The sequence below is a fragment of the Ambystoma mexicanum genome, chromosome 11, assembly GCF_040938575.1.
Source record: "Ambystoma mexicanum isolate Mex_15411 chromosome 11, UKY_AmexF1_1, whole genome shotgun sequence".
NCBI lineage: Eukaryota > Metazoa > Chordata > Amphibia > Caudata > Ambystomatidae > Ambystoma > Ambystoma mexicanum.
In genome coordinates, this window is record NC_090934.1 from 948,354,783 (window position 1) to 948,381,887 (window position 27,105).

The window sequence follows — 27,105 nt, forward strand, 5'->3', positions numbered from 1 at the left end:
CAGGCTGAGCCAGATAGAGGGCATTACAGTAGTCGACACGACGCATAACTAGAGCAGAGACAACAGGAGCATGGAATTGAGAGGGAATGTAAGGCAAGCCCTTACGAAAGGTTCTTAATATAAGGTGGCCAGCTTGACAGACAGCTGCCACCTGATCAGACATTAAAAAAGAGGCTGAGATTCTAGCACCTAGATCTTTCACCACAGTAGTCGGCTCCAGCAGGGTCCAAAACTAGCAGGCCAAAAGTGTGGGGTCCAAAACAGGGAGGAGGAAGCAGATCCAACAACCAGCACCTCTGTCTTCTCGCCATTCCGTTTCAGCCAGTTCCTGGTCATCCATCCACCCACAGCCTCCAAGCAATCCCTAAACCGGACAGCCATATCAGGGCGCGACAGATCAAGGTGTAAAATAATCTGTGTGTCATCGGCATAGGAATAGCAGAGGAAGCTGTGGGAACGGATGAGAATAAGAAGTGGCTGGATGTAGATATCAAACAGTATAGGTGACAAAGCGGAGCCTTGTGGGACTCAGCAAGACAGAGGTACTGGTTTGGAGGAGAAGGGGGAGAGAAAGATCGACTGACCACAAAGAAAAGAAGAGAACCAAGTAAGCACCTGGCCAAAAAGGCCTGCAGATGATAGTTGGGCAGCCAGGGTGGGGTGGCCAATGGTGTCAAAAGCTGCTGAGAGATCTAATAAAATAAGCACCCCCACGCCACCCTGGTCAACCAAGATCATCCACCACTGAAACAAGAACAGATTCAGTACCCCGACCGGGGCGAAAGCCAGATTGAAAAGATTCCAAAAAAAAAGAAGATTCAAGAAAGGAACGCAGTAAAGGAGAGACCAAGGATTCCAGCAGTTTCATAGAGAGAGAAGTAAAATGTGAACATCAGGATCCAAAGAGGGTTTTTTTAACAGAGGGATCAGCAACGCATGCTTCAGCTCATTGGGATGAGGCCTGAGGAAAAAGAGTCAATCACTGCTGTTGTGATCCAAGAAATAATATCAACCGAAATATTTTGAGAGTGGAATAGGATGCAAAGGGAAGGCAGATTTAATTTTATTAATAGCCGACAGAGCATCTGAGAAAGAAAAGGTTGGAAAAGTGGACCAATCCGAGTTTGGAGTGATCTTTAAAGAGGGTGCAGTGGACATAGGGAGATGAGAGCAGCACCCAACAATCCTGCTCGGAAAGATAGCGATCTTATCATCAAACATAAATAAATAAATAAAGAGTCCCAAAGATCCTATGACGGAATAATATTTGAATGAGACTGAGCAGATGAGGACAAAGATTGGACTAGGCTAAATAACGCCTTAGGTTCATTAATAGCAACTTCTACGTTCCTACCTTCATGGCAAAGTAGAGCTGCTTAGCAGAAAAAATGGCCGACTGGTAAACAGCTGTGGCTTGGCAACAGAGAACTTTGTGAGCTGCCTATAGCTAATTCTCCATTTCATGTTTCATATGACCCTCATCTGCACAGGACCGGTATTCAGATGAAGGTTTGCAGTGCCAGTCTGCCAACCCTGAAAAGGGGGCTTCCTGAGGGATGGGGGGGGGGGGCGGTGTCTTATGAAAGTGCACTCCATTACTCGTATTTACTGAATACTGCTTGAAAAATAGCTAAAAGCCTCAATTGCTGTGAAGGACCTGAGATAAGTTTTAGCAATATGCATATTGCCAAGCTCATTCCAATATGTCTGTGTTTCAGTGTGCTCTTAATGCTTTATTCCTTCTTCAAAGAAGTAGCTCATACAAAGCTTACACTTAGATCAATTTTCTGCCCACCCTTTCCTATCCCTCCCGTATACCTTAAATGTACGCACTCTAAATGGAAGAGCAAGGATGGCATGTATTATTTATTACTCGTTTGGTAGGCTATGGCTCTTAGTAAAATAATCAATGGCCTCCACAGCTTTCATTCTTCGGTGCAACATAATATTGGCAAGTATGTGACTGTTTTAATTTACCATTGAACAGATGTGTATAGAATGTGTACAACACTGTAAATGGACATCCCTAGGGGGGAATTCTAGCCCCACTCCTGTTTAACTATGCAAACACAGTGGAGGTCGATGTCTACATCCTAGTGCCCGCCAGACACACTGCGACAGGATTTTCTGCCGCAGCTATGCTATGCATTTAAATTATAGAATGCATTCCACCTCTCCCTGCCTTGGCGCGCTCGTAACCCTGCTGCTCTTTTGCATCAGGTGGACCTTGTGGCAGCTAAATGCTCTTTCCAATGCTTCAGCTTTTGTTTTGGCATGTTTCAAAATTGATCTGATATGGTGGACGTATTATTGTATTGTATTCTAGTTCTCATTTATATAGCACCTTTTACCATTAAAACAGTCTCAATGCGCTGGTGGTGGGAACGCAAGTCCAGAGTGTTGGAGATCTTGGAGTAGGATTAGAATGTGCGTGTTCATGTGGCCATGATAAGACTTAGTAGGGCTGTCCATGCTCCTGTAGAAAGTAACCCACGAGGTCAGGCATGTGGATGAGTGCTGAGAGGGGTCAGGAGCTGGCGTGAGTGCTAGAGACTCTCTATGTGGCCAGCTGGTCCGAATTTGTCATAGTTCTTTGCTGCTTTCTCATGTTAGAGGTGTTGAGGCGTAGTCTGGTGTAAGGAAGCGGGACAATGATGTAATAAGCAAGACCAAATTTGTCACAGTCTCTGTCCATGCTTGCGGCCACCAGAGTTGTACGTTATTCGTACCTAGACATTGGGATGAAGATTTGATGTATGTGCACCCGATCAGGTAGTGGCATCTTCTGCCAATTCTTGCGGCTGCGACAAAACAATTAGCAACATCAACAGACTATGCTTCACAAATAGCCACTAGAGGAGCATGGGCTATACTGTCAATGGCAAGTCTTTCCAGCTATTGTGCGAGCATTAAACCTTCACAATTGTTACCTTTACCATGGGATGGCAAGCTTATAGTTCATCCAGGCACGATAGCTGGCCACCCCTCACGTCCTTCCAGTGCAAAGATTGTTCTTAGTTTATCGTGTGGTTGCTGAATATGGGGTGATGAACTTCACCCAGACCTAGCTAAATTAGAGGCATTAGAGTGGAGGAAGAGTTTTGGTTTACCCACTGCCACACGTGTAGTTTATCTGCCATTTGATGTGCACCTGGTGTAGCATCTACATTTATTGAACTGTTTATTTTATTTAATGTATTATGGTTTAAATACAAATAAACCTTTCACAATTCATAGACTCTGCATCAAAATACAACATTTCCTTAAAGATGAACAGATAAGAGATCATACAGTTTAGATACAAATCTCATCATTTATTTTTATTAGAGATAACTGGTTCCCTTGCATAAATCGATACCACAAGGTTTCAGCAGAGCAGGCAGAATAAACATGTACACATCGCAAGGCGATGCCCACCCTAGCATCCCAGGTGGAGGTGCATTCTGTAACACATCAAGAGGCGATGTCCGCCCTGGCCTCCCAGGTGGAGGTGCGTTCTGTACACATCGCGATGCAATGCCCACTCTAGCCTTCCAGCTGGAGGTGCATTCTGTACACATCGCAAGGCGATGTCCACCCTGGCTTCCCAGGTGGAGGTGAATTCTGAACACATCACGAGGCAATGTCCACCCTGGCCTCCCAGTTGGAGGTGCATTCTCTACATATCGCGAAGGCGATGTCCACCCTGGCCTCCCAGGTGGAGGTGCATTCGGTACACATTGCGAGGCGATGTCCACCCTAGCCTCCCAGGTGGAGGTGCATTCTGTAACACATCAAGAGGCGATGTCCACCCTGGCCTCCCAGGTGGAGGTGCATTCGCTACACATCGAGCGGTCTCCAAGGTGGAGGTGCATGCTGTACACATCGTGAGGCGATGTCCGCCCTGGCCTCCTAGGTGGAGGTGCATTCTGTACACATCGCGATGCAATGCCCACTCTAGCCTTTCAGGTGGAGGTGCATTCTGTACACATCGCGAGGCGATGTCCACCCCGGCCTCCCAGGTGTAGGTGCATTCTCTACATATCACGAGGCAATGCCCAGCCTGGCCTCCCAGGTGAGGGTGCATTGAGGTGCATTCTGTACACATTGCAAGGTGATGTCCACCCTGGTCTCTCCGGTGGCGGTGCATTCTCTACACATTGCGAGGCGATGTCCATCCTGGCCTCCCAGGTGGAGGTGTATTCTTTACACATCACGAGGCGATGTCCACCCTGCCCTGGCCTCCCAGGTGGAGGTGTATTCTTTACACATCACGAGGCGATGTCCATCCTGGCCTCCCAGGTGGAGGTGTATTCTTTACACATCACGAGGCGATGTCCACCCTGGCCTCCCAGGTGACGGTGCATTCTCTACACTTCGCGAGGCGATGTCCACCCTGGCCTCCCAGGTGGAGGTGCTTTCTCTACACATCGTGAGGCGATGTCCATCCTGGCCTCCCAGGTGGAGGTGCATTCTGTCAGTAGATGCTTAATAGTTTCAATCTACTTGGGATCTTTGCATAATCTGCAGATTCTATTCTCTTTGGGTATCTTTATCCTGGCTTCAAGTACTTCTCTTGCAGGAACTTGGTTTAATCTGATGTACCTCGTCTCCGAGGAAGGAAACATTAGCAAATAAACTGGTAAAGTCTTGCTTCATGTAATAATCAGAAAGTATTCTTTATACAATGTATACTTGTCACGTACCCTTTCTGTGATAACCCAGTCTCAATTATAAAATTAATTTTAACCCTACGAGGGTTACACAGAAGTAGTTCTGAGTCTGCCTCAAGTTAAAAAGTGTTGTTGCAATCGGCAAAATCATTAGAAAAGGCAACAGATCTTTTTTAAAGTAAGCATTTAAAATCTTCAACCAATGATTTTGGTGGGGAATCCAAAATGTGTGCATATAAAGACCATCCATCTAAGGTATGTTAATATAGATGGTAGACCTAATTATACTATTGGGCACGGAACAAGACAAGGAGAACACATTTTTTTAAATCAAAACTTCCAATTTGTTCAAAAAATCCCTACTAGAGCCAAGACGAAACTCTGTCTTATAAAATGCTGGTACTGATTTCATTCTGCAAAATGTAATTGCTGGTAAAACAGAAAACGTACAATATGTAATTTTAATTATCTTTAACAGAGCCACTAACACATTTGCCTTTGATGTAATATTCCTTTCCAATTTTCCTTTAACAAACATTGGCGTTCATATAAAGGAAGACAAGGTAGGGTAGATCCTTCGTTCTTTCTATGAATGTGTTACTGATCAACCCTTTTACACATTTAGGCCAATGTTAACTCTTCTGATTTCGATGGATTGATTTCTAGATTATTAATTTGTGCTTACTCATAGAAGGCAGATAGTTATCTTTGCAGCCGGATGGATGTATATGTTGTCTGCATACACTAGCCAATTTAGATCAATGTGCCCCAAGGAAATCAGAAAGGACCTGGTCGTTCCCCACAAATCAATATCAGGTATATTTTTATTTATTTCATTGGTCATTCATTATGCGCCTATACACGTGTGTCTCAAGGCACAAGAAGGCAATGTGGTGGGGGAGGAATGATCCTACTAGGCCTTGTACATTCGGATTGTGCAAGTGCAGATTATTTATAACTGGCTTAATCCCGAGATGGATCCGGGATTCGAATCGGTGTTGCTCAGCGTGGTCTTGCTTCCAAGACCTGTGTGTTGCCACAGAGCTATCCTCCCTTCAATATATAAACTGAATAGAGTGGGGCAATCCACAGTCCTGGCGCAATCCAAAAGAGGTATGGATTGGTTTGGAGAGATCCCCTCCCGAGTTTAAGTCTCAGCTTTACAGATATACCATTGTGTAAAAGTACCAGGGGTTTTAGCGGCCCTCCGGAATATTCTATTATATTAGTTTATTCCACAGGTACGTCATGTCTACCCTACAAAAAGCAGGAGTAAGATCTATACGGCGCCACATACATTGTAGTACTACCTCTCCTCATTGCATTGTCATGAATCGTTGAAATATTTTTTTACAACTAAATGGTGGTGATTCGAAGGAGAGTGTGGCCTACTGTAGGAAAGAGGGTGCTACACAAGCATTGGGTATGAATGCAAACATACTACGGCCTGTATGTGTGCCCACTTTGCACAATTTACTGGATGTTAGAAACGTGCTCAATGAATTACTTGCCGCCCATTTTTGGTTCATGCCATTCATTAAATAACAACATAGATATCATGAAAATGTTCTTGACCAAATGGAAAAATGACATGGTAATTTACTCGGGGGCATTGTAACAACTGGCATGACAATGTGCTTAACACTGGCAATGTGAAAAACGGTGTTAAAATTAGCTATGAAACTGATTTGGAAATGATCCTGGAGCAATGTAGAAACCAGCATCGCAACAGGTGGTTAACTGGGGCAATGTGAAATGTGCATGGCAATTGGAAACCTGACACAAGGCATATGTCAGAGTGCCAGGGGGTGCTACTTTTACGATTATGGCATGTTGGTACATTTTGCATCATATGCTTTGCAGCACCCTGGAATATCTGATCACCCTGATAGTATTGCCAGCTACCTGGAGTATCTGAACATCAATCAGATAACCTTTCCTTCTAGCAGCAATTCTGATTCTGTGTACTTACCTGGCATATGGGCAACAAGATGCATTATCTTTCTAGGCACACTACTTAAAAGCAGTAGAATTTCAACTGGCCGACGATTAATGATGTCATTGGCCCTCATTCCGAGTTTGGAGGTAGCCATGGCGCTATTAGCGCCATGTCTGCCTCCAAAACCGGGTCCGGTGTGGTTGAATGGGGACTTACCGGGACATTCGACCTGTGTGGACCCGGTAAGTCCCCATTCAACCAACCATTCCCCATTGCCATTTGAGCCCTCATAGGGCTGAATGGAAATGGGGAAGGTGCTGGCCCGTTATTAGCACTCTGGTTCCTTAGCGGGACCCATAAAAAACCTGTGGTCCGACCACACGTCCTTTACGGTTCCCGCTAAGGGACCTCGGAATTGGGTGGTAAGGAATTACCGCCACCGGTCTCCTTACCAGTGCCCAGTATCCCTTACCACCCAACTCATAATGACCGCCATTGTGTTAGTGGCATACTTTTTGGGGCTCCTCTTTGGTGATTTAGTGGCTGTGTGAGGTATCTATTGTGAAAACAGTGTTTTTATCATATATTTTAATGGAAACACATTCTCTGACCCTTATATCAGAAGAGTTCCCCCTTAGAAATACCCGTGAATCCTATGACTTTTAATCTATGTTCTCTGGTAGAGTAAATGCACAATTTCGAAGCATTATTTTATACATATTCTCAAGTGAGGGAGAGAATCGGATCTGCTCGCTCGGCTTGCTTGTTTCCATTAGACTTGATATACTTGCACTAGACATGTTTAACAATCCCAGAGCCAGCGTTGCCTATGAGGACTTAATTGTGTGTGCAGTTATGAACCTGTCAGAGGTGGGACGAGGGCGGGTGAGCAGAGGAGTGGGGGTCAGAGGTGGGACGAGGGCGGGTGAGCAGAGGAGTGGGGGTCAGAGGTGGGACGAGGACGGGTGAGCAGAGGAGTGGGGGTCAGAGGTTGGACGAGGACGGGTGAGCAGAGGAGTGGGGGTCAGAGGTGGGACGAGGACGGGTGAGCAGAGGAGTGGGGGTCAGAGGTGGGACGAGGACGGGTGAGCAGAGATTCTCACTGTGGCTAACAATGTATTTCTGTAACTGTATGAAGAAGATCTGCAGCCAGGGTCGGCAACGCTTTGGCATCTGAGGCAGACAAACACACATTTAGGTCGTTTTCCTCCAGCATGACACGGTCATGCAGGCCCTTCTTGCCAGATTTCTCCATTCTACCACCGGTGAAGGGACACTTCTACTGGGACCCCTTTGCTTCCACTCTCTGTCACCGCTTTTCTAGTGTTCCTTCACTTCCTGCTTGATACTCATGCCTTACTCATCCACTTCCTTGGACCCCTCTTTAGCTTGTTGTACATTGTCTGTTTGCCACCTTCCCTGCCCAGAAGCTAGTAAGGTGTCTTGGTACGGGTCAATGCTCTGTTTGCCACCTGCCCAGACGGTAGTAAGGTGTCTCGGTACGGGCCAATGCTCTGTCTGTTTGCCACCTTCCATGCCCAGACACTGGTAAGGTGTCTCGGTACGGGCCAATGCTCTGTCTTTTTGCCACCTTCCCTGCCCAGGTGCTAGTAAGGTGTCTCGTGACGGGCCAATGCTCTGTCTTTTTGCCACCTTCCCTGCCCAGGCGCTAGTAAGGTGTCTTGGTATGCTAGTAAGGTGTCTCGGTACAGGTCACCTTCCATGCCCAGACGCTGGTAAGGTGTCTCGGTACGGGCCAATGCTCTGTCTTTTTGCCACCTTCCCTGCCCAGGCGCTAGTAAGGTGTCTCGGTATGGGCCAATGCTCTGTCTTTTTGCCACCTTCCCTGCCCAGGCGCTAGTAAGGTGTCTCGGTACGGGCCAATGCTCTGTCTTTTTGCCACCTTCCCTGCCCACGCGCTAGTAAGGTGTCTCAGTACGGGCCAATGCTCTGTCTTTTTGCCACCTTCCCTGCCCAGGCGCTAGTAAGGTGTCTCGGTACGGGCCAATGCTCTGTCTGTTTGCCACCTTCCCTGCCCAAGCGCTAGTATGGTGTCTCGGTACAGGCCAATGCTCTGTCTTTTTGCCACCTTCCCTGCCCAGGCGCTAGTACGGTGTCTCGGTACGGGCCAATGCTCTGTTTGCCTCCTTCCTTGACCAGACGCTAGTAAGGTGTCTTGGTACGGGCCAATGCTATGTCTGTTTGCCACCTTCCCTGCCCAGGCGCTAGTAAGGGGTCTCGGTATGGGCCAATGCTGTGTCCTTTTGCCACCTTCCCTGCCCAGACGCTAGTAAGGTGTCTTGGTACGGACCAATGCTCTGTCTGTTTGCCACCTTCCCTGCCCTGGCGCTAGTAAGGGGTCTCGGTACGGGCCAATGCTGTGTCCTTTTGCCACCTTCCCTGCCCAGACGCTAGTAAGGTGTCTTGGTACGGGCCAATGCTCTGTCTGTTTGCCACCTTCCCTGCCCTGGCGCTAGTAAGGTGTCTCGGTACGGGCCAATGCTCTGTCTTTTTGCCACCTTCCCTGCCCACGCGCTAGTAAGGTGTCTCGGTACGGGCCAATGCTCTGTCTTTTTGCCACCTTCCCTGCCCACACGCTAGTAAGGTGTCTCAGTACGGGCCAATGCTCTGTCTTTTTGCCACCTTCCCTGCCCAGGCGCTAGTAAGGTGTCTCGGTACGGGCCAATGCTCTGTCTGTTTGCCACCTTCCCTGCCCAAGCGCTAGTATGGTGTCTCGGTACAGGCCAATGATCTGTCTTTTTGCCACCTTCCCTGCCCAGGCGCTAGTAAGGTGTCTCGGTACGGGCCAATGCTCTGTTTGCCTCCTTCCTTGACCAGACGCTAGTAAGGTGTCTTGGTACGGGCCAATGCTATGTCTGTTTGCCACCTTCCCTGCCCAGGCGCTAGTAAGGGGTCTCGGTACGGGCCAATGCTGTGTCCTTTTGCCACCTTCCCTGCCCAGACGCTAGTAAGGTGTCTTGGTACGGGCCAATGCTCTGTCTGTTTGCCACCATCCCTGCCCTGGCGCTAGTAAGGGGTCTCGGTACGGGCCAATGATGTGTCCTTTTGCCACCTTCCCTGCCCAGACGCTAGTAAGGTGTCTTGGTACGGGCCAATGCTCTGTCTGTTTGCCACCTTCCCTGCCCTGGCGCTAGTAAGGTGTCTCGGTACGGCCAATGCTCTGTCTGTTTGCCACGTTCCCTGCCCAGGCGCTAGTAAGGTGTCTTGGTACGGGCCAATGCTCTGTATGTTTGCCACCTTCCCTGCCCAGGCGCTAGTAAGGTGTCTCGGTACGGGCCAATGCTCTGTCTGTTTGCCAGCTTCCCTGCCCAGGTGCTAGTAAGGTGTCTTGGTACAGGTCAATACTCTGCTAGGCTCTTTTGGCAGAGCCTTCTTGGTGTATTTTCCTACTAAACCGTTTCTTTTGTGGATTGATCTCGGTGGCCGCACACTCTACAGCAGTTGTCTTCAAATTATGGGGCCGGTCCCCCTATTGGGGCCGGAAGGATGGCCGTGGAGGGGGAGGGGGGCACGAGGCTCTTCAAAAAGAGGGTCCAGTGACTGCTTTCAATATAAGCAGACATGGCATCTGGTGGTGCACGGTAACACTATTTTTACACAAGGGGGCGTTGCTCGACAACACTATATTTACTCAAAGGGGATCTCAGCATAAAAAAGCTTCAATACCCCAGCTTTACAGCATTATACTTTTGACAGTGTATTTTGAGTTTGCTCATTGTGAATGAGGTGCGGGGGCACTAAGCCCCATTGCAGAGAATCATGGGCAGCAATTATGATGACTGTGACTTCTGTTCTAGGACATTGTCTCAGATGGGCACTATTCCTCCTAAAGCACAGCCGTGGTTACACTGTGCTTCCAGTATTTCCAATGGAAACACAACGAGGAGGGTCACTTTGTGTTAATTGCGTAAATGTGTGGCGGGGGCTGCCAATGTTAGCAGTTAGATGCTGTTGAGTCCCCTCTTTATTATGCTAATCATATGCAAAACGCAGTGCCTAAAGTAACTGTAAAAACAGGCGAAATTGACTTCATATCTGGTTTTAGCACTCCATTTTGCAAAAATTGTAAATGCAGCATGTCATTTCTGCATGAGAGACTGCATTTACCTCGGATTCGTACAGAATCTGCCTGCTTTTAGCAGGTGCAAAAACTGGGAGATTCCATAGAGGGCAATTCGTTTTGCACCAGCAAGAAAATGTCATGATGGTATAAAAACACTTACTATTTGAAAGCATACAGGCCATGCACAGTGGTAACACATAGCCCGTTTTCTGCCCACAGTCAACCTCCAAATAGAATGGAAATTCCCACAGTGTAAAAGCATGGCAGAAACCACTTATTTCTGGATTTTACACCTTACTTTTAGGCTCCGGTGACTTAATAAATTACCCAGAATTTGTGTTGGTGCATGCATAGCCCTGCACTTGCAATATAATAATGCTTAGTAGTACTGTGAGAAGAATTGATGTACACGATTTCATGGGCCCCCTTTAAATTCTCATTAGAACCTCATATATTTTACACAGTATCCTTGCAAAATATCCTTTAAAGTATAGATGCACATTGGTTACCTATACAAGCCAGGATACTCCACAAAACTCTCACCATCACACACAAATGTGTCTCAGGTAAAGCGCCCAGCTCAGCCTCAAATCAATAACCAGAATTCTTAGATCCAACGCAAAAACGCACCGACTCACAACTACGCAAACACGCACCTACTCACACCTAGATTCAAGAATGCTAGAACAAACCGCTCCAGCTTCCCTGCAGCAGCCCCTAGGATCTGGAACTCACTCCCAGCATACATCACTAATGAGCCCCCTCTCATCAAATTTAAGAAACTCCTGAAAACTTGGCTATTCAACAAATACTAACTTCCTCTCTGCCATAAATATATGTACTGCTTGCATTGTCACCGAACGTAAGATTGTATCCCTAATCACCATGCAACCTTCAGGCTGTACATCTGGTGATCAGCATGATCTGCACCTCTATGATAGCCAAAGTACTGTGTAACTAAGCCTGCTCACTCCAGTAACCACACACAACCTTTGTAAATCTTCCTATATGTAACAGCCAAGTCCAAGTATACCTGCAAAACTCTGTAACAAAGTTGATTCGGTTATGTAAATATATGCATCCATTGCAACTCTTCTCTATTTGTAACAACTAAGACTAACAGCCTGATTCATGGAATTGTTTGCGTGAAAAACGCCAATTTGCATGCCTTTCTGCCCGAAAATCCCCATACTTCCAACTGGGATTTTCGGGCAGAAAGGCACGCAAATCTGGTTTTATACGCAAATAATTCCATGAATCAGGCTGCAAGTATACCTGTAATATTACGCAATGATAGCCCTGGGTTTGGGCGAACAACAAATGCAATAAATAAAAATAAAAAATAAATATATATATATTTAATTATTTCATGCAGGGAGACTCTGCCTAATTCTTCCATAGAAAGGTTGGGCTGGCTCAAAACATTCAGAGCCCGATTCATGGAATTTTGTGCACGGTTCAAAGTGATTTTGCACTGCCGAAAAGTGACTTTGCACTGCCGACACAAACCCTAATTCATGGAACTGTGCATAGTATATTTTTGCAGTGCAAGTCAGTGCAACGTCATTTTTGCGTTACAAAATGACTTTGCACTGACTTTGCACTGGAAAAATACACTTTGCACGGTTCCATGAATCAGGGTTTGTGTCAGCAGTGCAAAGTCACTTTTCAGCAGTGAAAAGTCACTTTGAAACGTGCAAAAACATTCCATGAATCGGGCCCATAGTCACTGGGCAAGTGTTCGAAACCCATAATAGTTAGGAATATAACTTCATTAGCATTAACATCAAGAAATCAAACTTTTCCAGTGATGTGCCAAATATTAGGTTTAGTGTTTTGACTCACAAGACTAATTATCAGAGGAAGTTTAGTGATAATGATATTTAAAGCACTCATTGACATGATGGTTTAGTGATGAGGACTTAAACACCTCATTTACAGAGAAAGTGTTGTGTTGATTGCATTTGGAGTATCAACTTTCCAGAATGGGTTTAGTGGTAAGAAATTATTTTGTGTTTTTTTTGTTTTTTTTAATTTAAAGTGTTGTAGTCATATAAAAACCAAACTAAGAAACAATTAATGATTTTTAACACTTATAAACATTTCATAGAATAAATGCTGGAGAAATAAGAACTAAGGAAAATTACTATGCAAAAAAACCCAGAGCATTTAAGCACTAACTGCCAGAGTAACTTTAGTAAGGACCACTTAGAACACTAATTACCACAGCGGGCTTAGTGTTGATGACATTCAGAGAACTCATTTGCAAGTAGCTTTGGTGATGAGGACAATAAAGGCACTAATTTGTGGAGTAGGCTTAGCCATGATGACTGGTAAACTAATTGGCACCGTGGATTTAGTCATTCAGAGCACTAATTGCCAGTATAGGGTTTGTGATGGGAACTTCTTATCTGAGAGAGCTTAGTGTTGAGGACATGGGGGTAGTAAATGCCAGGATGGGTTTCGTGAGGAGGGGATTTAGGACACTAGTGAAGATGACATTTAAGAGGTTATTAAAGCACTCATTCCCAGAGTGGGTTTTGTGATGATAACTAACAGGGTGCCTTTTGTGATAAAGACTTAGAACACAAACTGCCTGAAGGTATTTTTGTAGAACACCAATTCCCAGACCAGATTTAGCCAGGGGGCGACAAGACCTCAAATTGAATTCATAGACGCAGTTTGCATATAAGATAAATAAACTCAAAGGACTCTTGAAACCAGAAACCAAGAAGATGTTCTGTGCCGAAGTGATGAGCCAGACATAGCCCAAAACTTTAACTAAGGACAATGTTGCATATTTCTCTGTGGCCATCAGTTCTGTTTCGGGGGTTAAAGCAGCATTCCATTGTTCTCGTTATTCCCACAGAAAAGAAGTTTCTCAGTGGAGCGTATCCCGGAAGTAAGAGTGAAAGTACGATTCTGGCGAAAAGTCTGAGCCCATCTCTACTGGATGTTTCCAAGAAGAACCATGACGTCAAGGCAAGTTGCGTCATCATTGGCATTATTCTAATCTAATGGCATGCCTGGGTATTTGGTCCAATGTAGCACTTACGAACAAGTTCAAAAGCACCATAAAATCCTCCAAGCCACAACTCTGTTAGCTGACCCAATTACTTTGTTTTAAAAAGAATTGCCTAACAGGGCACGAAGGCAACATTCAGACAAAGAAACAAAAAGGAAAATACAAATCACAACGCCACACTGATTTAGTTTGTTTTGTTTGCATAATAAATGACACTAAAAGTCTGAAATGTATTTCTAAATGGCTGCGACAATGTGCCGCGGAATCTGTAAACAGTACGTCAGGCTATGTCTGTGCACATGCCATAGATAGATGTGAGATTCACTGCATGGTTGCGGTAAATACTGGTGTTCCAGGACCTTCAACATATGTATGAAGAGACCCAAGAGTGACTGCCCAGTGTACACATGGGCATGAAAACTGATCACATTCTGTTAAGATCATGTCAGTCAGTCTGCAGGACTCAGGGTGCCAATGCCTTGTGGAATGGCATGCTTTTCCGCAAGGCCACAAGGGATCCTGAGTGCCATGGAGCATATGGACTTTGTCATTCTCCATGCAAAGTCGCTTTGTCTAGAAATTGCTCACTTCTGAATACATCTTTGTGAGACTGAAAGAATTGTTCATTGAAGGTGTTTTTGTAATATTGACCAGACATGGCCTAGGTAAGAGCTCTTGAGAATGAGATTGAAGTGAATTAATTATATCTAAACATAGAAAAAACAAGTATCTTGGAAAATGACTACTTGTGCCAAAATAAAGGCTCAGGTCATAATGCACTCTGAATAGCACTAGCCAATCCGTGATTACCCAACCAATGACAACTAGCCAAAAAACACATCGAGCTAGGCCCTCTGTAAAGCATGTATTGTATGATTTCAACCTTTTTGTTAGAGAATCTCCGTTGACACTTTTTTGTCTATTTTAAATTCTTCTTTACACATTGTTATAGATTTTCTGTCAGGCACGTTTGAACGATAATTTAAAGCGCAATAATCATTTAAATTGCTCGAAAATTAAAATTATAATTTTAATACCAATTGGTTTAAAAATGAAAATAAATACATTGAGTTGAGTTAGATATTGTCAATAGTGTAACATGGCATATGCTCATTCCATTCCCGATTCACCAATATCTTTAAATAGGATTCAAAACTCTCATAAACTCTCATAAATTTCCCCTCTCCGCCTTGATGAAATACTCTTTTTTTCATAGAATTTTGCGTACCGTTTTCACAATCTGTTCTTGTGCAGTAGGAACATGTTTACATTTCCAGTTTTTAGCAATTATGATTCTTGGCGTTAGAGTGGAAGTAAGCAAAAAAGCCTTGATTGCCTTCAAATGTCACTTCATTAATTCCTAGCAAAAAAGCATATATATGGGACAGAAATACCTAATACTATTTAAAACAATGAACTAACAGAATGTTCAGGGACCAATTTCTACGAACACGTTTAAATGTTCTACCTACTAATGAGGTCACGGCTATTGGAGGTCAAACTCAGGAGAACAACTGTCAGTTTTGTAAAGGGGTTGCTACTGTGGAAACTGTGCAACACCTCCTCCTATTTTGCCCAGCCCTCAAAAATGCACATACCTGTCATGATCTCTGCTTCCAAAAGATGAGGACATGCCCGACTCCCTTGGAAGCAGACCCATAACCCCGGTTCCGAGTGCCAGCCAGTCCCAATTGGGACCTTTTGGACCATGTCCTGGCGCCAGTGGCACCAGGCTCATAAAGATGCCCAGTCCCAGCGCTGGAAGCGCCGGGCTCATAATGCTTGGGTGGACTTACCTGCAGCAGACCATGCTGCTTACTTACCTGCCAGTTGAACCCTGATCCTCTTCTGTTTGGGACTACTTTTCCTGTTGGGTGGGGCAGGAGCCACTCCCTAGGTTCAGAACACTGGAACTCTTATGGAAAGCAGGAACTCTTTTCTTACCTAGGCGTGGCTGTGGAAGGAGACACCTAAGCACTACAGGAGGCTATTTAAACCACACCCGATGGATGAATCTTGCTTTGCGTTATTCTGCATTCTCTGCAGCAGAACGCTCATCGTGTCTTCTGCTTCTGATCCTGGGCCTAAGGGAACAAAGGCTTACCATCCTGGAATCCAGTCTTCAGCAGCACCTGTAAAGACAAAGAAAGAACAGGTTAGCACTACGGTCTTCAGTGGCAGCGCATCTCTTACCTGGTCCATCGGCTGTCACCAACGCCTCGTGCTGCATTCCGGCATCTGAAAGACAAAGGCTTACCTACTCTTCGCATGCTCCGGAAGTCTTCGCACTGCATTCCGGCATCTGAAAGACAAAAGCTTACCAGCTCTTCGCACGCTCCGGAGGCCTTCGGCGCTGCATCCCGCATCTGAAAGACAAAAGAAGGTGCGTTTAAAGACATTGGGCAACTTTATTACTCACGTGCCATTACTCCTTCCCACGCCGAATCCAGTGGGTATTCCAGCACCCTTCAGCTTCTCTAAAGCTCTGAACTTGTACCTGCAAGATAAAAGGGACAGTTAGTGCGCATCGTGAAGCAGGCTACAAGCGCTTACTTACGTGCTTCCAGGCGCTTCTATTCCTCACGCGGGTTCGATCCTCAACTCTCATCAGCCCGCCATCCGCCATCGCCGGAACCCTGCAAAACAAGAGATATCATTACAAAAGACTTTTAAGACATTTGAAGTGCCCAGAACTTACCGTTCGTGCAGTTAACGACGGACAGCAGTCCTCTGAGGTCAAGAGGCCTGCACCCTTATCCAGTGAAGAAACTGGTTACGGCACCCTGCCCCGAGGCAGATGGAGAGCTCGGCGTTCACTTACCTAAGGTGAGGGCGTTAACCTTTGGGGTTCTACAGGAGAAGAGAAAGGGAAGAGGAGAGAGGCACCCAATAACCCCAGTTCATTAATCCCATATTTTCTATCTGCAGACATCTTACTCTTCGAGTCAGACATACAGTCCACAGAGGTCCAGCCCAAAGAGCCAACCGTGTGTTACACATCACCTTTGAAGATACGGCATTCACCCAGTCAAGACCGGCGCCTCTGCGGGAATCAGGTGAGCGTTACAGAACGCAAAGCCTACCGCAAAACTCCCACCCAGGCGCTATGGAAACCTCGGATACCGACCAGCTAGCCCAGTTACTTGGGGAACTAAGAGCAGAAGTGCATGCAGCCCGTCAGGAAACGAATGCTCTAAGAAGGGAACTGATTATTTCCAAGGAGCGAACAGACAATCTCGCTAGACAATTGCTACAGTCACAAGCCGGACAAACTCTGTTACCCGCATCAGGGGCAAATCTTCCTTCAACATCCTCTACGAACCCAGTGCAGATCAACCTACCTGGGAATGTACCTCTGGCTCCGCCCGAACGATTTTCTGGTGACCCAAAGAGGTTTGCAGTATTTATTAACCAGTGCCGTTTGCACTTCTTATGCCGGCCAGCAGCCTTTCCAACTGATCAAGCTAAGGTAGCTTTCGTACCTTAGTGGCAATGCGGCAGACTGGTCGATCCCTCTAGTTAATCAAGATGATCCGGTTCTCCATGATTTTCAAGCTTTTCAGCTCAGTATGGAAAAACTGTTTGCAAGACATTCACAGGGGCAGGCCTTGGACAATGAGCTCCTTTCATTGCGACAGGGTAATCAAGACCTTTTGGCTTATATTGCGTCTTTCAACAGACTGATAGTGGAAAATCGATGGCCTGAGGACAAAAGGATTACGCTGTTTTATAGAGGTCTACGTGGAGAGCTCAAAGATGTGTTAGCCCAAGTAGTGAATCCCCCGCAAGACTGTTCGGACTATATTGACTTAGTCGTTCAAATTGACCACAGACTGCAGAACAGGAAGGCCGATCGTTCCAAGTTTGATGCTCGAGTATTTTCCAAACCACCAACTCCTACCAAAGGAGTAGACTCCGGGGAACCCATGCAAATAGGGGGCCTGAAAGGACCACTAACACAAAATGAGCGGGAAAGGAGAAAACAGCTGCAATTATGCCTCTATTGCGGAAACTCGGGGCACTTTCTTCGAGACTGTCCGGTGAAACCAGCCAAGAAGGCAGTAGGAGCTGCAGTTACCAGGGTCACAAACTCTGAGCAGGGAAACGACCTCGCCCGACAAGAATAGAGGTCCTCTTGCCGAGCGTTAAAACCAGTTCCGTGACCTCGCATTTCGTGATACCTATGGTCCTCATTAGCCCTGAACATCCGGATCGATTGCATGCGATTGAAGCTTACGTCGACAGTGGTGTCATCGGCAATTATGTGGATCATGAAATGGTTTTGAGGATGAATCTGACTCTTTGTCCAAAGGCTGTAAAGGACGTCATTACTACGGTGGATGGTACGGAGATAGCCTCCGGACCAGTAACGCATACCACCCAAGAAGTGACGCTAGTAAGTCAAGATGGACACCATGAGAAGATCGTGTTTGATGTGATCAAGGCCCCTCAGTTCCAGATTATTCTAGGAATTCCTTGGTTAGAGAAGCACAATCCTCAGATCGATTGGCGAGCAAGAACGGTTCAGTTTCCAGAATGTGTCTCTACTTGTCACCCTCGACCTGGTGTTGCACTGGCAGCAATTTCCTCGGAGGCTCCCCAGTTACCTCCTGAATATCTAGAATTCCAAGATGTTTTCCGGAAGGATCAGGCTAACTCTCTACCTCCTCATAGGTCTTATGACTGCCAGATAGACCTGATACCTGGATCTACTCCTCCTTGTAGTAGAATTTATGCCCTCACCGAGCCTGAGAATCTTCACCTCCGACAATACCTGGATCAATACCTAGCCAATGGGTTTATTCGTCCTTCCAAGTCCCCTGCTTCCTCAGCTTTGTTCTTCGTTCCAAAAAAAGAAGGGGACCTTAGAACTTGTATAGATTATCGCGCCCTGAACCAGATCACCGTTAAGAATAGATATCCGTTACCTTTGATCCCTGAACTCCTGGACCAAGTCAGAAAAGCATGCATATATACAAAGCTGGATCTTAGAGGAGCCTACCACTTGGTACGAGTAAAAGAGGGCGATGAATGGAAGACGGCCTTCCGCACCAAGTATGGGCTATTTGAATATCAGGTCATGCCCTTCGGACTTTGCAATGCCCCGGCCGCCTTTCAATATTTTATGAACGATGTCCTCAGAGAGCTCATAGATGTGTGTGTTGTTGTTTACATTGACGACATCCTCGTTTATTCTTCATCGGAAACTGAACATCGGAAACACGTGAAAATGGTCCTCGAGAGATTGCGTCAACACAAACTTTTCGCTAAATTGGAAAAATGTGTTTTCAACGTGACTGAAGTTGAATTCTTGGGATTCATATTATCACCTAGCGGAGTGCGTATGGATTCAAAGAAGGTCGATGCAATTCTCAAATGGCCATCGCCATCCTCCGTAAAAGGTGTTCAAAGCATGTTAGGCTTCGCTAACTTTTACCGCAGGTTTATCCCCGAATTCTCTCGAATAGTCCAGCCCATCACCGCCTTGTTAAAGAAAAACAAACGTTTTGAATGGTCTACCGAGGCGGAACAAGCTTTCCAGAATTTGAAGACTAGATTTATCTCTGCACCGATCTTAAAACATCCTCGCCCAGAACTCCCCTACATCGTTGAAACTGATGCTTCGAGCCTTGCCATGGGGGCAGTTCTATCACAAAAGGACCCAGTAACCAATCAGTTGCATCCCGTGGCATTTTGGTCCCGCAAATTCTCGCCTCCTGAAATCAATTACACTATTACTGATAAGGAACTTCTAGCTATCAAGTCCGCCTTTAAGGCTTGGCGGCATTATCTTCTGGGGGCCCGACACACCGTTACTGTGATTACAGATCACCGAAACCTGCAATATTTGAAAACCGCAAAAGCTCAATCCTCTAGGCAACTCCGTTGGGCACTATTCTTTGCCGAGTTTGACTTCATAATTACCTATCGACCTGGTACAAAAAACAGTAAAGCTGATGCCCTTTCTCGGATGGGAGTGGAAGAACATTTGATCAATCCTAAACCTGTACCTATCATTCCCGAACAAAGAATTCTAGGTGTAATCGCCACACAATCCATAGAGGAAGTTAAGGATAAAGCCAGGCTACTGGTAACTCCAGCAGACATACAGAATTGGCATCTGCAGGGAAAGGACTTTACGGTGAAGGACAACCTATTATATTTCCAAGAACGGTTATACCTGCCCAGCACAGATTTACAGAAAAAGGTAATCTCTTGTTATCACGATTCTTCAATGGAAGGACATCCCGGTATGACCAAGACCTCGGAAAAGATCAAGCGCTACTTCTGGTGGCCGTCTTGGAAAAAAGATATCAGAGACTTTATAATGTCCTGTGGAGTATGCGCCCAAAACAAGAGTCAAAAGGAAAAACCAGCCGGCCTCTTACGCCCTATTGACATCCCGCCTCGCCCTTGGCATACGCTTTCTATGGACTTCATCACCGATCTACCTCCATGCTCCGGATACAATACGATCCTAGTAATCGTGGACCTATTCTCCAAGATGGCGCATTTCATTCCACTCAAAGGCTTACCAACAGCAGCAACTCTGGCCCGAGAATTTCTCGAAAACATCGTCCGACTGCACGGTTTTCCTTCAGTTCTAATTTCGGATCGAGGTAGTCAATTTATTTCTCATTTTTGGCGAAGTTGCTGTCGGTCGGCTCAAATTGATGTGAGACTTTCGACCAGCCACCACCCTCAAACCGACGGACAAACCGAGAGGACCACTCAAACTCTGGAACAGTATTTGCGCTGCATGCTACAACAAACTGAAAAAACTTGGAAAGATATCCTTTGGATAGCCGAATATGCCTACAATAACTCTGTCCCCTCGGGAACTGGGAAGACCCCGTTTTTTCTTTTATACGGTAGTCACCCTCGAACCTCGGAGTTGGATCCACTCCAAGATCTTGGAACACCAGCAGTAGACCACCTGCATTCTACAATCACCCAAGCCTTTAAGGAAGCCGTTTCTCACCTTCAAAGGGCTAAAGAACAATACAAGAAAGGAGCAGACCAACATCGGAAGGAAGCCCCCCAATATCAAGTAGGAGATCAAGTCTGGTTATCCACCAAATATCTACCTCTAAAAGGACCACGCACATTCAACCCAAGATACCTTGGTCCCTATTCCATCACTACCATAGTAAATCCAGTAGCGGTCAAGTTGGACTTGCCCCCTCACATGAAGATACATCCGGTCTTCCACGTCTCTCTATTAAAACCCGTGCAACCTCAAACCCGACTAACTACATCTCCAAAACCTATTCTAGTTGATGGAGAACTCGAGTTTGAAGTCAAAAGCATCCTGGATTCCAAGATCTCCAAATCTAAACTATTTTACCTGATTGACTGGAAAGGCTACGGTCCCCAAGAAAGATCCTGGGAACCTGTAGAATATGTCCACGCGCCTCGTCTAATCAAAAAGATTTCATCGAACATTTCCTAACAAGCCCAAACCCCCGGAGAAGCCCGGTTTGGGAGGGGCCTTGAGGGGGGGTGCTGTCATGATCTCTGCTTCCAAAAGATCAGGACTTGCCCGACTCCCTTGGAAGCAGACCCATAACCCCGGTTCCGAGTGCCAGCCAGTCCCAATTGGGACCTTTTGGACCATGTCCTGGCGCCAGTGGCACCAGGCTCATAAAGATGCCCAGTCCCAGCGCTAGAAGCGCCGGGCTCATAATGCTTGGGTGGACTTACCTGCAGCAGACCATGCTGCTTACTTACCTGCCAGTTGAACCCTGATCCTCTTCTGTTTGGGACTACTTTTCCTGTTGGGTGGGGCAGGAGCCACTCCCTAGGTTCAGAACACTGGAACTCTTCTGGAAAGCAGGAACTCTTTTCTTACCTAGGCGTGGCTGTGGAAGGAGACATCTAAGCACTACAGGAGGCTATTTAAACCACACCCGATGGATGAATCTTGCTTTGCGTTATTCTGCATTCTCTGCAGCAGAACGCTCATCGTGTCTTCTGCTTCTGATCCTGGGCCTAAGGGAACAAAGGCTTACCATCCTGGAATCCAATCTTCAGCAGCACCTGTAAAGACAAAGAAAGAACAGGTTAGCACTACGGTCTTCAGTGGCAGCGCATCTCTTACCTGGTCCATCGGCTGTCACCAACGCCTCGTGCTGCATTCCGGCATCTGAAAGACAAAGGCTTACCTACTCTTCGCATGCTCCGGAAGTCTTCGCACTGCATTCCGGCATCTGAAAGACAAAAGCTTACCAGCTCTTCGCACGCTCCGGAGGCCTTTGGCGCTGCATCCCGCATCTGAAAGACAAAAGAAGGTGCGTTTAAAGACATTGGGCAACTTTATTACTCACATGCCATTACTCCTTCCCACGCCGAATCCAGTGGGTATTCCAGCACCCTTCAGCTTCTCTAAAGCTCCGAACTTGTACCTGCAAGATAAAAGGGACAGTTAGTGCGCATCGTGAAGCAGGCTACAAGCGCTTACTTACGTGCTTCCAGGCGCTTCTATTCCTCACGCGGGTTCGATCCTCAACTCTCATCAGCCCGCCATCCGCCATCGCCGGAACCCTGCAAAACAAGAGATATCATTACAAAAGACTTTTAAGACATTTGAAGTGCCCAGAACTTACCGTTCGTGCAGTTAACGACGGACAGCAGTCCTCTGAGGTCAAGAGGCCTGCACCCTTATCCAGTGAAGAAACTGGTTACGGCACCCTGCCCCGAGGCAGATGGAGAGCTCGGCGTTCACTTACCTAAGGTGAGGGCGTTAACCTTTGGGGTTCTACAGGAGAAGAGAAAGGGAAGAGGAGAGAGGCACCCAATAACCCCAGTTCATTAATCCCATATTTTCTATCTGCAGACATCTTACTCTTCGAGTCAGACATACAGTGCACAGAGGTCCAGCCCAAAGAGCCAACCGTGTGTTACACATCACCTTTGAAGATACGGCATTCACCCAGTCAAGACCGGCGCCTCTGCGGGAATCAGGTGAGCGTTACAATACCAAACAATTTGGCGACCTGATGAAAGAGCACAGAATACTTGACTCCGAGGCTTACTGGAGAATTCTGATGGAGGGAAGCAAGACCCGACATGTGATTGCTGTGGTAACATTTTTGGACAATTTATTTTAAGGAAAATTGGTTTTGCAAAACGGTGATGAAATTGGATGGGATAAATGATATTCCTTTTTATTATTTTTGATTCCTAAAAAAATTGTATTCAATTAAATGCAAAAAAAAAAAAAAAATACCTAATACACATGTGTCTCCTTTAACTATCCCTAAGTCATACTATACCAAAACATGGACAAAGTTTACTTGGTATCTAAAACATTGATAGTTTCCCTATACTTTCAAATGTGGCTATTCCCTTTGGAGTGTAATGCCACTGATGAAAAAGAAAAAATTGCCACAAAAAGTGTTTACCTATGTATATATATATTAGTGAACATTTCCAGTAATCCAAATAGGAATTCTCTAAATGAAGAGAAATAGCCCAATAAAAGATGTGTTTGCTTGTTTGCAAATACTCATTCGTTTTATATAGAAATCTGATATATCATGTTAAAACAAACCAAAAGGGTCTTCAAACTGTCTTTAGGCACTACACATTTCCTCCATTTGACATTGGTTATCATAAAGCCCTTTGGTTCTATAAAAGGGAAATATTGTGTTTTACATGGTGTGACAAAATGCCTTGACCAGCCTTGGAGACCAGCAGTGAGGGGTCAAGGTTGCCAGGGACCACCCTGAGGTGGTGGAAGTTGGACCCAGAGGGGGTACAGTGGGATTCTCAGACCCTTCTCTGTGGGTCACCCCACCAAGGCAGAGGGCAGTTATAGGAACGCTCACCACCTGCAAGGACAAGCTGGGCAGGGGGGTGGCAGCTGCAGTTCCCTTGAGGACAGCCTTAACAGTTTTATTTGTGCTTCTGGGGAGATACCCCATTCCCCCTAGCCAAGATGCACAGATCAGTTGAGGGAACCCAGTGTACAGGAACTGCAACCCCAAGAAGTCCTCTCTTAAGCGGATTAGGAGAGTGGATAACTATAGAGATGCTAGTCTGGTTCCCTAAAGACAGGAAGAACTCTGAAGAAAATGGCCCAAACCTGGCTGTCTGACAAAACAGGCAAAACCGAAATCTCCCACAGCTCCTGCACCCCCACCCTACCCTTTCACAGAAGGGAAACCTGAAATGGACCACAGCTTGCAGATTGACATTCATGTACAACAGGACTATGGGAAGGATCTGAACACTCACGGACATGCTTCCTAGACCTTAAAGTGGAAATTGATGGGGGTCTGGCACCCCTATCCAATGTGTTGCCTGGAGTGGCAGAGAGAAGAATGATTTTCCCTTCTGCAGTGACCCAACACACAAAGGAGGTGTTCCTTCTTCCCAAGGAAGGACTACAAGACGTCCTGAAGAAATAATAGATCATAGCCCACCTACAACTGCAGCAACAGAAGATGGAGAAGTGTTAATCCCCTCCACACTTTTTCGAAAATGATTTTGAAACCTAATATGTATACATTATATTAAATGGATTTTCACTCTCTCCATCCACAAGAAAGATTGTACAGTCCTTACCTTGGCCTGCTGTATACAGAGATCAGAACATTTCTGAGGGGCACCCTGCAGAATGAAAGCAGGTGAAAAGTTACCTCCTACATCTTCAACAGTAGTCAACACATACTGAGAAGAGAATCAAAGATGGTGTCAGGCATTGCTGTAATCTCAGGTCCAACTACCGGCAGCCCACATGATCAGAGACACATGGCCCAATCACAGAGTAGGCCAGCCCAACCCAAACTGGTGAAAACTATGTCTTTCTGCACTGCCCAAGGGGTGGAGGGATCTACATATATAGACCATCTGCTCAGACAAAGAGTGCAAGGGGTTGGCGAAGGAGCTGAGTGAAGGTGTTTGGAGAAGGCGGGTGACTGGGAGAAACTCTGAGGAGGATGACGTGGATGGAGATTGATGGGGTTGGCGAAAAACAAAGATACTGGAAGACGAGAATTTCCATTTGTGGAGAGAGATATTGTAGGGGGAGAGGTATAAACAACAGAGGACAGCGTTTGAGGGGGAGAGGGATCATTGTAGAGAGAGGTTAGAGAGACAGGTACCAACAAGTGAGAGAGATATTGGAGGGGTTGCAATGCCATTTGTGAAGTGAGAAAGAAGTAGAGGGAGAGAGTTAGTGTCTGGAGAGAAAGATCTTGGAGAGTTAGACTTAAAATTAGCAGAAAGAGATATTGAGTGGAGAGTGTTACCATCAGGTGAAAGAAATATGAAAGGGGGAGAGACATCATCAGGAGATAGAGTTATTGATGGGAAAGTGTTAGTTAGGAGCAGAAAATAATGGAGGAGGTGCAAAGTGGGCATCTGGAGAGGGTTGAGTTAAAGGATGAGTGTTGTCAGTGGAACAGAGGAGCGAGGAGACAGATGGGGAGCAGCGGAGGCATCCCCCAGCAGGGAGACAGATAGCGAGGTATTGGGCTAGATCCGAAGATACTCTCACCCAGTCGAAATAGGAGGGAGTAGGGCTGGTGGGTCCCATAGTTATAGAAAATAGTGGGGTTCTGGAGGATCAGGTCGGTCTAGAACATATTCCAGAAGAGGAACCAGATGGTGCAACGTCACTGGTTGTCAGGGAGCAAATGTCGGTGCCATGCCAGTGTGAAAGGCAATGACAGAGGGACCAGGACATTAGGACAGGGAGATTTTCAAGTACCAGCATCCCTACTTGCCCTATAACCATCCACTCTAACCTCCTAAGATCCGGAACTGGTGCCAGGAGGGCCCCAAGAAAAGGACTTTATAAGTGAATTATTTCTACTTTTGTTGGAGTTTCTCACACCACTTCATCCTGGGACTTTGGGGATTTAGAGACTTTTGTATCATTGATGTTGAATAGTTAACTTCAGAGGACACGATCAACCCATTTGAATTAAAGTCTACTCTTTGTTACACTTGTGATTATACTTAGTTTCGTCCTAACACCTATAAATCACACCCACCTGTCTTGTATTGGGTAGTCCACTTGGCACACTCTGTACAATGATCCTGAGCTTCCATTTCCTCATTCCTGACCCCAGTCTCAATAATCTGGAGTACAAACCATGCCCATGTGGCTGTGAAAGATCATATAGTATTTTAGGTAATTTCAGTTGTTTTACAATGATCCATTATAACTTTAAATAATGTTTAAACCCCTTGAGCAGATCGTTCTTAAAATATTGAATATTGTAATCTATTGTAAAAATATCTGGTGATCTGTTAGATCCCTCTGAGTTGTAAGTGCAAGTAGGTTTCCATCTCCTGTATCATATTCATAAACTAATACAGTCTCCCCAAGTTTAGGCCCAATAGTGCAGTTTAAAATTAGTAAGTGCCCATCCCACTTTATACTTCCTCTGTTTCAATTTCCCAAAGAAATTCTTGAAGTCTTTTTGGTCCAGATAAAACTGTGGATTTCTAGTTCCAGTTTTTTTATAGCATCCTCTAGAATAGGCATTGTTTGTACATGTAAAAAGAAAAGATATTTGGGCAGCACAATCATTTTAATTAAGTGAATCATTTCAAACAGTGAACATTGCCATAGCTCCTATTACTACGGAGCTATTTTTTGGGGGTAAAGCGATCCCTATTTCTTTAGTATATAGTTCATTAAAATATAACCAAAAAATGTCTGTAAACTCCCCTTATATTTTCTGTAATCAATGTACTACTCCTCCTTTAATCTGGAGAACAAAATGTTTCAAATTGATTATCCATTGCAAGATGTGCAGAATAATTTCCCATTCTATCCCTGTTGACAAGGTGTATCATTGCCAGACTAACTGTAAAGATTCTTCCAATTTTTGCTCACCTTCAGTACATATTATCTCTCAATCTCTAAAGCCTGTGCTCCCCCACAGTGTCTGCCTCAGATGATTGGCTACTGCTTTTCATGAATCCAGTAAGCCTTTTTTCTAATATCCTCCCTCTTCAGCTTGGCAATATAAAAACTATAAGAGGCTATTTCCTTCCTTACCGCTGCTTTCGTGGGTTCCCATGGCAGTGCAGCATCACTGTTATCCTTATTTTCATCTATATTAAAACTTTAAATATTCTGCAGATCTTCAAAAAGTTCCTTCTCCATAGTCCATATTTTAACAGTTTCTTCCTGCGCTGCCTCTCTGAATCCTAAGCACATATCAACAGGATCAGAGGGTTCTATGGTGTGTTATTAGTCGTCCCAATAGATACAATGCCAGCATTAAGTAAGAGTGATATCTGCCAGGAAAAAAAGTATACTCCTTCAGTCCACGATTCTTCATTTGCCATAAATCTGCTATTCACGAGCAACATTTAAAGTTATTCAGTGCTGCCTCAATCTTAGGTTTATGATTGACATTGGGCCTCATTACGACCCTGGCGG

At 45.5% G+C, this 27,105-nt stretch overlaps 1 protein-coding gene across 2 annotated transcripts in view; it reads left to right on the plus strand.

Annotated features, from left to right (window-relative positions):
- Nucleotides 1-27,105, plus strand: part of LOC138503958 (synaptotagmin-A-like) — a 436,750-nt gene that overhangs the window by 263,573 nt on the left and 146,072 nt on the right. For both annotated transcript variants that reach the window (XM_069624092.1, XM_069624093.1), the window contains one exon: nucleotides 13,545-13,657. In XM_069624092.1, the coding sequence (XP_069480193.1) occupies nucleotides 13,545-13,657 (113 nt within the window). The remainder of the gene's footprint in view (nucleotides 1-13,544; nucleotides 13,658-27,105) is intronic.